This window comes from Mobula birostris, chromosome 7 (genome assembly GCF_030028105.1).
Source record: "Mobula birostris isolate sMobBir1 chromosome 7, sMobBir1.hap1, whole genome shotgun sequence".
NCBI lineage: Eukaryota > Metazoa > Chordata > Chondrichthyes > Myliobatiformes > Myliobatidae > Mobula > Mobula birostris.
Window position 1 is genome coordinate 6,185,790 of NC_092376.1, and position 14,897 is coordinate 6,200,686.

The following is a 14,897-nucleotide window of genomic DNA, read 5'->3' on the forward strand; positions in this document are numbered from 1 at the left end:
GCAAGTCTCTGGTGGAGACTCAGGAATACCATCACACCAATATGTAGAAGTATTCTCTGTTGCTGTTTCCGTAACAGTTTTGTTTTACCAATCAGAGTTGTTAGCCCTGAGCTGAACCCTGTACCTAGAGGACTGGAGGACCACTCTTAGTCTGGCCTCTACCGTTTGACTTGTTTGGCATGGGTGATCCTACCAAGAGCCAAATCATAAAGCCCTGACTCCAGCCAGCATAACTCTCCGGGTCATTGAGGCACGCATGCCTCCAAGGTCTATGACAAGGTCATAGTTCTCTTGGAGAAGTCCTAACTGATCCCCGACCGAACTGCTGAACAATGCAACCAACATTCCCTCTATTTTTTTTACAGCTGCATGACCAGCCATTGTGCAGCACTCTAAATGTCTTTTTTTGTAATATGCATACTATGAATATTTAGAATGACAATTGAAAAATCACATACTTTTGAATTATTTTATTTATTAATTGAAAGGTATTATGAAATACAGTACAACAAAGAAAATCTTTCACATTTCATAAACTTTTAAACAGCGTCGGTGTTCTGCAGGCTGGCGGTTTATTAACCATAAGCTACCACCATCCATTCTGTGTTTATTGTTGCAATTTGTAACAGTGTTGTAACTTGAAACACTGACAATGTAAATACATTGAAGCTCTATAATATTTCAAAGTAAAAGTTGTGGTATGTTTATTATTTTAAAATTTTATGGATTATATTCATTAATACGTAATTACAGGGGATTTCACAATTATATTAACATAAATTTCAGAATTACATTAGCATAATTTTGAAGTTATATTAACATTATATAAAAGAAAATCCCAGCTGCATGGCAACAAAGGCTACAGGAGCAAGAAAGAGCATTTCAGTTACTGCGTGGCCGCACATCCGCGCAGGTCGGAGGGAACAGTGATTGCAGCTTAACAGGGACCAACTGATTGTACCTACTTAAAGGAGAATGCTTGTGTGTAAACAACTGTTTCCATCACTAGTTACAGACGCGTGAGACTCCATTAACAGTCCTTGCTATGATAACTTCCTTTTTAACAGTGGAATAAAGGCCTTGTGTTTTTTTTTAATGTTTATTTTGCCGACAGTTTTGATGGTTCCTGTTTGACAATAGGCTGTGTATTAGTATAGATGGATTGTCAATTTTGGGATCTATCGGTCGATGGGAACATTATTGTTTTGTGGACTGGAGAGGGATTGTGTCCCATTGTCTAATGTCACTTCTCTGTCTCACTATGGTTTCAACTGTGATATACAAAAAACAACTTTGAACTTTAAATAAATGATGATAGATTATCTTTTTTTTTATTGCTGATTTAGAAGTACAGTGTGGAACAGGCCTTTCTGCACACAGTGCCAAGCTGTCCAGCAACCCACCCAATTAACACCAGCCTAAACACAGGGCAATTTACGATGACCAGGTAACCTACCAACCCATATGTCTTTCGACTGTAGGAGGAAACCCACGCGCACATGGGAAGAATGTAAAACTTTCTGACGAAGGAAGTCAGAATTGAACTCAGAACTCCGATGACCTGACCTGAAAAAGCATCACGCTGAGAGCTACACTACCGTGGTGCCCAGATGACGATAGTTTACCTTTAAGATGTCTCTGAGATTTGCCTTTTCCAGATAGCCATGAAAAACAGAAAACATATTGAAATAATTGAAAAAGACATCAAACTCCCCCCACACAAAAAAGAAAAAGAAAAAAAACTTACAAACTCCAGATCCCGCAACCCCTCCCTTGCACAAGAACTAACAGATCGCCCACCCGGAAAACAGCAGCTAGAACATCAAACCCCCTCCCTCGCAAAAACTAATACATCACCTACAAGGACATCAAACCCCCAATTTGGATCCGGGGGTGGTGTTGTAACTGTCCATGTCCCCTTTCACAAGATGTTTTGTCAAGTGGGAAAAAGTACCAACTTAATTATATACACTCAGTGGTCACGTTTTTTGGTACACCTGTATACACCTGCTTGTTAATGCAAATATCTAATCAGCCAATCATGGCAGCAACTCAATGCATTAAAGCATGCAGACATGGTCAAGTGGTTCAGTTGTTGTTCAGACCAAGCATCAGAATGGGGAAGAAATGTGATCTTAGTGATTTTGACTGTGGAATGATTGTTGGTGCCAGATGGGGTGGTTTGAGTATCTCAGAAAACTGCTGATCTCCTGGGATTTTCAAGCTCAACAGTCTCTAGAATTTACAGAGAATGGTGTGAGAGAAAAAAAAAACATCCAGTGACGGCAGTTCTGTGGGTGAAAACACCTTGTTAATGAGAGAGGTCAGAGGAGAATGGCCAGACTGGTTCAAACTGACAGGAAGGTGACATTAACTCAAATAACCACGTGTTACAACAGTGGTGTGCAGAAGAGCATCTCTGAATGCACAGCATGTTGAACCTTGAAGTGTTTGGGCTGCAGCAACAGAAGACCACGAACGTACACTCAGTGAGAGTATGTCACAAAAAATCAGAATCAGTTTTAATATCACTGGCATATGTCATGAAATTTGTTAACTTTGTAGCAGCAGTGCAATACATAATAATAGAGAGAGAAAAACTGTGAATGACAGTAAGTATATGTATGTCTATTAAATAGTTAAAAGTAAGTTACATGCATGTGTCTTTAAGATGTTTAATGTCAGATGGTAAGTCCTGTCTGTCCTCACAAGCTAGAGCTGAATCATATACACAAGAGATTCTGCAGATGCTGGAAACCCAGAGCAACACACACACACAAAATGCTGGAGGAACTCAGCAGGTTAGGCAGCATCTATGGAGGGGAGGAAACAGTCGCTCTTTTGGGCGAGACCCTTCAGAAACAGAATCAGAATCAGGTTTAATATCACCAGCATATGTTGTAAAATTTGTTGTTTTGCAGCAGCAGTACATTGCAATACATAATAATAAAAACTATACATTACAATAAGAAAAATACATAAAAGAAAATTAAATTAAATAAGTCATGCAAAAACAGAGGGGGAAATTAGTGAGGTACTGTTCATGGGTTTACTGTCCATTCAGAAATCTGATGGTGGAGGGAAAGAAGCTGTTCTTGGAAAAAGTTTAGTGTGTGTGTCTTCAGGCTCTTGTACCTCCTCCCTGATGGTAGTGAGAAGAGGGCATGTGCTGGGTGATAGGGGTCCTTTTTGAGGCATCACTGGGGAGGCCAGGGTCTATGATGGAGCTGGCAGAGGTTAAAATTTCTGCATATTTTTTTGATGCTGTGAAGTGGCCCCTCCATAGCAGACGGTGATGCAACCAGTTAGAACGCTCTCCACGGTACATCTGTAGTCATCTGTGAGTGTCTTTGGTGACATACCAAATTTCCTCTAACTCCTCACGAGATATAGCCGTTGTCATGCCTTCTTTGCAACTGTGTCAATATGTTAGGCCCAGGATAGATCTTCAGAGATGTTGACACGCAGGAAGTTAAAACTACTCTCCCTTTCCACTTCTGATCCTTCAATGAGGACAGGCGTGTGTTCCCTCATCTTACCCTTTCTGAAGTCCACAATTAATTCCTTGGTCTTACTGACATTGAGTGTAAGGTTGTTGCGACACTACCCAACCAGATGATCTGTTTTGTTCCTGTACACCTCGTCGTTGCCATCTGAAATTCTGCCAGCAATATCAGGCAAGATCAGATTAACCAGTTCCTTTAGTGTTGTACAGTGGTGTTGAAAATTGTAAAGAGTTTGATGTTTAACGGGACTTTCATCATGATTCCAGCACCTTCTCAAGGAGATCTAGAGGAGTTGGGGGTGTTGGGTGGAGGGGAGAGGTTTGCGGCTCCATTGACTGTATAAACACTAGAGGTTCTACAGATGATCAAAATCCAGGCCACTACATACAAAATGCTGGAGGAACTCAGTAGGTCAGGCAGCATCTATGGAGGGGAATGAACAGTCGACGTTTTGGGCTGAAAGGGCCTTGGCCCAAAATGTCAACTGTTTATTTCCATTGGGTCTAAATTGTTCCGTGATATGTTAAGACAATTGACAGGACCCTTCTCAAAAGCCACATCAGATTCAGATTGACATTTATCACACGTACGTCAAAACATACAGTGAAATGCATGGATGGGAGGTGTATGGAGGGATATGGTCCATGTGCAGGTCAGTGGGACTAGGCAGAAAATGGTTCGGCACAGCCAAGAAGGGCCAAAGGGCCTGTTTCTGTGCTGTAGTTTCTATGGTTTCTATGGTTTGCATTAAAGCCAACACAACCAAGGAAGTGCTGGGGGCAGCCCGCACGTGTTGGCACACATTCCGGCACCAACATCGCATACCCACAATGTTCAGCAGAGCAACAACAGTCGCAAATCAAGCCCCTTCCCCCCACCCCACCCATCCACCCACCACCTGACCATCACACAGACAGGCTTCCAAACCCAGGACAGTCCACCATCAGCCCTTGGTCACAAGCCCTCAGACACCGGGCATCCAACTTCGGACTTCGACGACCTCCCGTATCGACCCTAGGACTCGCCGATCATGGATTTGACCTTCGAGATTCGGCCCCAGACTCCCCGAACAAGGGTTTGACCTTCGTTCTTCAGCACACGGACTTGCACAATTATCAGGAGATAACTGGTAAGGGGTCCAAAAACTCTGTTAATAAGTTCACTCTCAGGAATCATGAGAGAGTGAGAGGGAATTAGTAAATTGGTTTATTGTTGTCACGTGCACCAAGGTACAATGAGGGACTTTGCTGTGGATGGTATCCACACAGATTGTTTCATCACATCTAAACCTTGAGATGTGTGGCGCGTGGCCAAGTGGTCAGGGCATTGGACTAGCGATCTGAAGGTCGTGGGTTCAAGCCTCGGCCGAGGCAGTGAGTGTGTCCTTGAGCAAGGTACTTAACCACACAATGCTCCAGTCTACCCAGCTGAGAATGGGTACTGGCATTCACTCACAATAGACTGGCGTCCTATCTGGGGTGGGGGGGGGGGGGGTAGTCTCGTACTCTCAGTCGCTTCATGCCACGGAAACTGGCATAAGCACCGGCCTGATGGCCCACAAGGCTCGTGACAGACTTTAATCTAAACACCTTGAGATAGCACAACGAAAAATAATAACAAAATAAATGGTTTGATTTAATATCAGAGAATGCTTACAGAATACAACCTGAAATCCTTAATCTTCACAGACATCCACAAAACATTAAAAAAAGAATATCTGACAGAAAATGTTAGAACCCCAAAGCTTCCTCTTTCTCTCTCCCACACACAAGCAGCAGTAAAAGCATTAACTCTCCCCCTCCTCCTTCCTTTGGCAGTGCCGTACACCGCCTGCCCACTCTTTCAAAGCTTCAGCCTCCCGCGACACTTCAGTCTGTGACATTAGCGAAGAATCGGGTCAGCCACGGGGCCGCACCCTGAAGGCGCACATCTTTCAGGCGGCATCTGGAGATACTGAAACGCCAGGCTCCTCGGTGAGTTCCAAACGTGAGAATCACCACCCGTGAAGAACCGTAGTATGAGCTGCAGACTGGATCAGACACTCTGACACGACCCCAGCCACCTTGAAAAAGGAAAAAAGAGACACGGGAAGCAAAGAATTAAACTGTTTCACAGGTAAACAGAAGGAAGGTCCACCAAAATCTCTGGTGTCATCTTTAATCTTGAGGATAAGATTGAAGAAAGGTTAGCTTTCATATACATTGAAACATACAGTTTGTGTTTGTCCATCGTTGTCGATGAAGACCTCAACACCAATTGATGATGTCAAGACTAACGCATGATTTGGATTTAAGTGAGGGAGAGCTGTGCAGTGTCAGCCTCACTCTCCCTCTTCCCAATTCCCATCTGGATCCAGGGGCAAGACAGGAGTTGAGATGGCTGGAGATGGGACTAGGTGCAGTGGATGACCAGGACATCTTCTGTGTCTTGTTCTGCTCTACACGTTCCACGACGCTTGCAGAGACCGCCTTCTTGACCGTTGGACCTTCCATTGGTCTCGTCCACTCAGTCCGCCAGAGTCCGTCTTCACATGCTGGGAGAGACAACTCCCTATCTCACCGAGGGTTTGAGACCCGTCGGCTACCCTCACCTGGTTTAGCCGGCTTGTCGAAGCCGTTGCCCGGGGTGTGGCCGCTGTCGCATGCAAACAGCTACGGGAGCCACAGGTGAGAGCTGAGTGCCAGGTGGGGACCAAAGGTGGACTAACCGCCTTGAAAAGGACGCGACATGTTCCCCCACCAGAGATGCTACCCCTCCCTGACACCCCCGTACACCCCAAACTGCATGATATTGCGTCAATAAACAACACAATCTGTGGATGGGCTGGGGACAGTCTGCAAGTGTCGCCATGATTTTGCACAAGCATGGCAATTTACTACCCCTACCCCTAACCTGGAATGTGGGAGGAAAGGACAGCACCCAGAAGAAATTCACCAGGAGAATCAGAATCAGGTTTGATATCACTGGCATATGTCATGAAATCTGTTGTTCTGCAGCAGCAGCACAGTGTTATACATAATAATAAAATCTGTAAGTTACAGTGAGAAGTATATATATTTTAAACAGTTAAGTAAGTCGTGCAAAACAAGAAAAAAGTAGTGTGGTATTGTTCATGAGTTCAATATCCATTTAGAAATCATGTGGCAGAGGGGAAGAAGTTGTTCCTGAAATGCTGAGTGAGTGCTTTCAGGTTTCTGTACCTCCTCCCTGATGGTATCAATGAGAAGAGGGCATGGCCTGGGTGACAGGGGTCCCTAATAATGGATGCTGCCTTTTTGAGGCATGGCTCTCTGAAGGTATCCTGGATGCTGGGGAGCCTGGTGCCCATGACGGAGCGGACTGAATTCACAACTTTCCGCAGCTCATTTCGATCCTGAGCCGTGTTTTCCCCACTCCAGACCAGACGGTGATGCAGCCAGTCAGAATGCTCTCCGTGTTACACCTGTAGAAATCTGTGAGTGGCTTTGGTGACAGCAAATCTTCTCAAACTCCTAATAAATATAGCTGCTGTTGTCCTTATAGGAATATAAGGACAACAGCAGCTATATTTCATTCAGAGTTTGGTATGCGTGCTACTGTCACACATACCAAGGTATAGTGAAAATATTTGTTTTCGCATCCATCCACACAGATCATTTCATTAAGTTTAATGCACAGAGATAGTACAAGAGAAAACAGTAAGAAAATGCAGAATAAAGTGTTACAGTTACAGAGAAAGTGCAGTGCAGGCGGTCAATAAGCTGCAAGGTCATAATGAGGTAGATTATGAGGTGAAGACTCCAACTTACCATACTAGGGGACCATTCAACAGCCTTAATACAGCAGGATAGAAGCTGTCCCTGAGCCTGGTGGTACATGCTTTCAGGCTTTTGCAACGTCTGCCCGATGGAAGTGGGGAGAAGAGAGAATGATCCATCCTCCATCCAGGCAGCGAGGACAGATGGGAAAGACTGGCCGGGCACTTCCAATCCGGAAAACTCAGTACCGGTAAATGATACAAAACTGGATTAAACTAGCCCATTTGCACAAGTGCCCATAACATGGAGAGCAGGAGTTGGGACATTATGTTACGTCTGCACAAGATGGAGGTAAGGCTAGATTTGGAGTACTGTGTACAGTTCTGGTCACCCTGCTATAGGAAAGATGTCAGTAAACTGGAGGAGTACAGAGAGGATTAATGATTATGTTATTGGGACTGGAGGGTTTGTATTATACATAGGAGGTACAGGAGCCTGAAGAAACACACTCAGCATTTTAGGAACAGCTTCTTCCCCCCCGCCATCAGATTCCTGAACCGTCCCTGAACCCATGAACTTTACATCACAACTTTGCTCTTCTGTTGCGCTATTTAATTCTTTAATATATATTGCTTATTGTGATTTACAGTTTTCTAATGAACTGCTGCCGCAGAACAGCAAATTTCAGGCTGCACAGTACCGTAGTGGTTAGCACAACGTCTAACAGTACAGGCGACCGGGGTTCAATTCCTGCCACAGCCTGTCGGGAGTTTGTACATTCTCCCCGTGACTGCGTGGGTTTCCTCCGGGTGCTCCGGTTTCCTCCCACAGTCCAAAAATGCACTGGTTGGTAGGTTAATTGGTCATTGTAAATTGCCCTGTGATTAGGCTGGGATTAAATCACGGGTCGCTGGGCGGTATGGCTCAAAGGGCTGGAAGGGCCCGTTCTGCAGTGAATCTCAATAAATAAATATATTTCACAATACACACAAAATGCTGGAGGAACTCAACAGGTCAGGCTCATCTGTTGAAATGCATAAATAGTCAATGCTTCAGGCCAAGACCCTTCATCAGGTCCTGATGAAGTGTCTTGGACCAAAATGTCGACTGTTTATTCCCCTCCATGAATGTTGCCTGACCTGCTGAGTTCCTCCAGCACTTTGTGTGTGTTGCTTTGGATTTCCAGCATCTGCAGAGTTGCTTCTGGTTAAAATTAGGCGGGAGGAGAAAATGGCAGCGCGACACAGAGCGCAGAGCTCGCCGGTGAAATGATATCGTATCTGTTAAATAGGGGCTGTGGACAATTCTGATTTGATGGAGACAGACGTGAAAGCACAGAGGAACACCTGGAGAAATTTCTGAAATGCTGGTTCGCTGCCATTGTTACTGCGCGATGGAGAATCTTCCGGAGGGAAGGCCCCAAAATCCCCGGCTTTGCCTGCTGCTGGCGACCGAGGCTGAGGTCGAAGCATTCGGATAGAGATGGTGCTCAATACACTGTGTCGGAGGGCTGATTGGAGGCTCGAAGTTTTCGGACGACAGAGTCGGACTGTGGTCGGGCATGGCAGGGAGAGTTTTCTTCCTTCTCCCGTCTGCGTGAGATGTGGGACTTTCGAGAGACTTTGAACTTTTTTACTGTGCCATGGCCTGTTCTTCATCAAGTTATGGTATTGTTGCACTGTTGTTACTATATGTTATAATTATGTGGCTTTTGTTAATCTTTCAGTGTTGGTCTGTCCTGTGTTTCCGTGATATCACACCGCAGGAATATTGTATCATTTCTTAATGCATGCATTACTAAATGACAATAAAAGAGGACTGCATGTCCTCATAATCTAATCTAATTTCACACAAATATGTCAGTGATATTAAACATAAACACAAGAATCTTGATGAAGGGTCTCAGCCCAAAACTGTTTATGCATTTCCATAGATGCTGCCTGACCTGCTGAGTTCCTCCAGCACTTTGATATTACACCTGATTTTGTTTCTGAGAGACTGCATAGGCTGGGACATTATTGGAAGGGTTTTTGGAAGTTAGAGATATCAATATTCATGATGTCAGGTTGGAGACTGCTTGGGCAAAATAAGAGGTGAGTCCTACAATTTCTGGTGACTGTTTTCTCTGCTGGTGTCTCAGTTCAACATTGGTTTCTCTCAGTCTGTTGGAATTTAAGGGATGGTTGCCAGGACATCTTTCTGCAGGGATTGGATGTGCAGGGGAAGGCCAGTCTAGTAGGGAATTAACAGACTGAATGGCCACCACCGCTGCTGTAACTGAGCTGTGACACTCTTTACTGCCCTCCCAACTCTCTCTGCAACCTCAAACACGTTGAATTTCAGATTTTCCTTTCTCTGGGGTGGAGCTTCCCCCAAAATTATTGATTCCATCTCACCCTTCTCAGCAGCCGCCCGACCAGCCGAATATTCCTGGGGCGGGGCGGGGCGGGACGGGACGGCGCGCCGACGGTCACGTGACGCTCGTCTTGGTTTCTGTGGCAACCCGCCACCGAAGAGACGGAACTCATCCACCACCCGACTGTGTTGCGCATGCGTCACATCGAACCCAAGGAAAACATCGCCTTGAGATAGAGGGGCTTCTGAGCCGCGGTGTCCTCTGGGAGAATCTCATTCCATTCAGAGCATCCGCTTGGAGCGAAATCTTCTAAGTTTGTCTTGCAAACAACAGGAATTCTGCAGATGCTGGAAATTCAAGCAACACACATAAAAGTTGCTGGTGAACGCAGAAGGCCAGGCAGCATCTCTAGGAAGAGGTGCAGTCGACGTTTCAGGCCGAGGCCCTTTGTCAGGACAGTTTGTCTTGTGCACTTTAGACCAGCAGCAGTCCGGGCGGCTGAGTTTATCCGGATGCTCCACAGGGGCGAAAAATTACATTTTGAGTTTTGTTATTATTCAATACTTTTTTGTTACTACCTCCTAAACTGGTATTTTGGCCGTTCATGGTCATGTGCTCATCAGTAGAATGAACAGTCTCGACCCGAAAAGTTACTCGTCCGTTTCCCTCCACAGATGCTGCCTGATCGCCGAGTTGTGTGTTGCTTTCTCTCCAGCGCCTCTCTGTTGCCTTAGCAACCGGTCATGACCCCGGATCTTTTGTTTTCTGCAGTATTTCCGGTGCCGGGTGAGCTTTTCTTTGGACGACACCGAGAAGTTGGCGGAGAGCTTTGAGTGCCGGTGAGTGGGGCGAGTGGAGCGGCAGAAACACCCCTCTGGGTCCCTGATCTTCCCACTCCTTCGGCCTGACTAACTACCCCTCGGCATGCGACCTCACAACCCCTCTCGGGCCATGATCTCCTCCCCCCAGGTTGGCCTCTGACCCCCGTATCTCGAATTTCCCATGACCTGCCTTCTCCCGAACCACAGACCCTGACACTAACCAACCCTTCTGTTCAAGTTCAACTGTGATTCAGCTAGGCACGTGGATGCCGTAAATGATCTCTCCCATTCGTCCCGTAATCACTTGACCCCCTACCATCAGGCAGTTAGTTGAGCTGGAAGGGCATGTTACCGTGCTGTATCTCTAAATAGATATAAATACTCTGGGAGGAGGCCAGAGCACCCGGAGGAAATCCACCCCCACATGGGAAGGATGTACAGTCTTGCTAAAGGGGAAGCCAGGATTGAAATTGGAACTTCCAATAACATGGTGCCACGCTCGGACGCACTGGCTCAGTGGGGTCAACTAAAGGTGGTGGTGTCGTTTTTAAACGCATTTTTTTATGATTGCAAGACCCCGAGAGACATTAAGGACTTGAAGTACTGCGGGTCTGCCCCGTCAGCGAGTTGCTCGTTGGTGGAGAAATTGAAGGAGCTGGATATGGTGCCTGCAGAAGTGTCGATGTGTGAAGGCAGCGTGCAGCCTAACGGCGAGAGATTGTCTTAGCTGCTGTTCTTGTGATTACAAGACCCTGTTGGACATTGGTGGTGTGGAATGTGGCAAGTTCGATTCACCGGTTTATTGGCGAATGGCGGGGGGGGGGGTAATTGAGTGGCCTTGGTCAAGACGAGGACCAGGCCTTAATCTGTGGTGTCACCTATTTGCAACTACAGGGGGAGGTGTCGGAGTCAGTGACCTCCACTGGAGGCGGTGTAGCGTGGCATCCATGCTGGAGCCAGTACCTGCGCACCCCCCCCCCCCCCCACCAGTGTTCGCTCAACAGAAGACAAGTGATATGATGTCTGACTGTAGACTGCTGCAATGTTCATGGACTCGGGGACTTGGACTACACTTTTTGTGTGACTGTATTTTACTGATATCATATGTGTACTTTGTGCCGTGTATGACAGTTGGTACTGTGTTTTGCACCTTGGTCCCAGAGTAACACTCTTTCGTTTGGCAGTATTCATGGGTAGCCACGTATGGTTGAATGACTTAGAACTCCAACAGCCTAAGCTGCAATAGTGCCATGCTAACAGCCATGCCATGGTAGCTCTCAACCCATTGCTGACTGATGTTTCTCCGTTGCAGGGGTCAGGTGGAATGTCGTTTCATGACAGGGGCAGGCGCCGGGCAGCGGGACAGGAAGAGGAGGAGGAGGAGGACCCAGTGGATCAGATGATCTCGCGGACGGGCTGTGCCAGCTACCACCATGCGGTGCAGGACTGTATGGCAGAGCACCAGGACTGGCGTCGGTGCCAGGGGCCCGTGCAGGCGTTCAAGCAGTGCATGGCAGATCACCAGAGGGAGCGGGTGTCTCCGAGGGTCCCAAGACAGCCCAAACCAGCTACCACCTGACCACCCGCAGCCCGCGAAATCTCACCCCCCCACCCATCAAGCGCGGAAAACCCTACGAGAACCTTTCCTGAGGCAGCACAGAGCGAGAGATCCTTCGGCCCATCTAGACCTCCCCTTCTTCTGCCTAACCAGCACCAGTTTCAAAATTACATTTATTATCAGACTTATATCACTTGGAATTTGTTCTGTGGCAACAGTAGAATGCGAAGACATAAAATTACTATAATTTTTAAAAAAAATGTTTTAATAAAAGGAATAAGTGTTCATGGGTTCATTGACTGTTCAGAAATCTGATAGCAGAGTGGAAGAAGCTATTCCTAAAACATTGAGTGTGTGAGTTCAGGCTCCTGTCACGTACTCCGTGACGGGTTAAAGATCCAGCAGAAATGGAAAACACTTTGGAGTCCAGTATTGCTATTAACTAATGGTATTTATTAGTAACTACGCAATACAGTAATATAAATGCAGATAAATCAAACAGGTTAGCAATAAATAAGTTTATCAGTAAGTGTGGAAATATATATGATAAACCAAGCTTCTTCACTTCTAGGGGTAAATAGATAGTCTTACGATGATGAGTAAAGTTCAGTTCAGTTCGTGGTATTGAGTTGAGTAGTGATGGAGAGAGAGAGGGAGAGATTTGAGTCTTAAGGTGAGCTGTCGCCATCGATCTTCCTGTTGTCCTCCAAAATCCTTTAGAAGCCCGACTGTGACCACAACAAAAGGAGACCATTCTTCTGTGGTGGAACTATCAACCCAGGCGAGGGTTGAACACACGAATAACTCCCCACCAGTCACACCCTTTTCACACTGCGAGAGCCACTGATAGATCCTCCAAAAACCCACTTTCTCTGTGGGCACAACAAAGCTCATTCAGTGTCTAAAATCATGTGTCTCAGGTCTATCATCTGACCTTTTATTTATCTCCCCGTACTGAGTACCAACTGTCGTTCAAATAACAGCACCTCCCTTCTCTGTCTGTAAGAACGCACAAGCAGGTGATATCCTTGGGAAAGTATAAACAAACTGTGAGCAGTCTTCATACATAGAAACATACATAGAAAATAGGTGCAGGAGTAGGCCATTCGGCCCTTCGAGCCTGCACCGCCGTTTATTATGATCATGGCTGATCATCCAACTCAGAACCCCGCCCCAGCCTTCCCTCCATACCCCCCAATCCCTGTAGCCACAAGGGCCATATCTAACTCCCTCTTAAATATAGCCAATGAACTGGCCTCAACTGTTTCTTGTGGCAGAGAATTCCACAGATTCACCACTCACTGTGTGAAGAAGTTTTTCCTAATCTCGGTCCTAAAAGGCTTCCCCTCTATCCTCAAACTGTGACCCCTCGTTCTGGACTTCCCCAACATCGGGAACAATCTTCCTGCATCTAGCCTGTCCAATCCCTTTAGGATCTTATACGTTTCAATCAGATCCCCCCTCAATCTTCTAAATTCCAACGAGTACAAGCCCAGTTCATCCAGTCTTTCTTCATATGAAAGTCCTGCCATCCCAGGAATCAATCTGGTGAACCTTCTTTGTACTCCCTCTATGGCAAGGATGTCTTTCCTCAGATTAGGGGACCAAAACAGCACACAATACTCCAGGTGTGGTCTCACCAAGGCCTTGTACAACTGCAGTAGTACCTCCCTGCTCCTGTACTCGAATCCTCTCGCTATAAATGCCAGCATACCATTCGCCTTCTTCACCGCCTGCTGTACCTGCATGCCCACTTTCAATGACTGGTGTATAATGACACCCAGGTCTCGTTGCACCTCCCCTGTTCCTAATCGGCCACCATTCAGATAATAATCTGTTTTCCTATTTTTGCCACCAAAGTGGATAACTTCACATTTATCCACATTAAATTGCATCTGCCATGAATTTGCCCACTCACCCAACCTATCCAAGTCACCCTGCATCCTCTTAGCATCCTCCTCACAGCTAACACTGCCACCCAGCTTCGTGTCATCTGCAAACTTGGAGATACTGCATTTAATTCCCTCATCCAAGTCATTAATATATATTGTAAACAACTGAGGTCCCAGCACTGAGCCTTGCGGTACCCCACTAGTCACCGCCTGCCATTCTGAAAAGGTCCCGTTTATTCCCACTCTTTGCTTCCTGTCTGCTAACCAACTCTCCACCCACACCAATACCTTACCCGCATTACCGTGTGCTTTAAGTTTACACACTAATCTCCTGTGTGGGACCTTGTCAAAAGCCTTCTGAAAATCCAAATATACCACATCCACTGGTTCTCCCCTATCCACTCTACTAGTTACATCCTCAAAAAATTCTCTGAGATTCGTCAGACATGATTTTCCTTTCACAAATCCATGCTGACTTTGTCCGATCATTTCACCGCTTTCCAAATGTGCTGTTATCACATCCTTGATAACTGACTCCAGCAGTTTCCCCATCACCGACGTTAGGCTAACCGGTCTATAATTCCCCGGTTTCTCTCTCCCTCCTTTTTTAAAAAGTGGAGTTACATTAGCCACCCTCCAATCCTCAGGAACTAGTCCAGAATCTAACGAGTTTTGAAAAATTATCACTAATGCATCCACTATTTCTTGGGCTACTTCCTTAAGCACCCTGGGATGCAGACCATCTGGCCCTGGGGATTTATCTGCCTTCAATCCCTTCAATTTACCTAACACCACTTCCCTGCTAACATGTATTTCGCTCAGTTCCTCCATCTCACTGGACCCTCTGTCCCCTACTATTTCTGAAAGATTATTTATGTCCTCCTTAGTGAAGACAGAACCAAAGTAATTATTCAATTGGTCTGCCATGTCCTTGCTCCCCATAATCAATTCACCTGTTTCTGTCTGCAGGGGACCTACATTTGTCTTTACCAGTCTTTTCCTTTTTACATATCTATAAAAGCTTTTA

General features: G+C 46.0%; 1 protein-coding gene across 1 annotated transcript; it reads left to right on the top strand.

Moving 5' to 3' along the window:
• The first annotated feature begins 10,347 nt into the window (after positions 1-10,347).
• coa4 (cytochrome c oxidase assembly factor 4 homolog) lies at positions 10,348-12,263 on the top strand. Its single transcript, XM_072264220.1, has 2 exons — positions 10,348-10,438; positions 11,733-12,263. Exon 2 carries the CDS (start codon positions 11,745-11,747, stop codon positions 11,997-11,999), a length of 255 nt encoding a protein of 84 aa, XP_072120321.1. The 5' UTR covers positions 10,348-10,438; positions 11,733-11,744; the 3' UTR covers positions 12,000-12,263.
• The last annotated feature ends 2,634 nt before the right edge of the window (positions 12,264-14,897 follow it).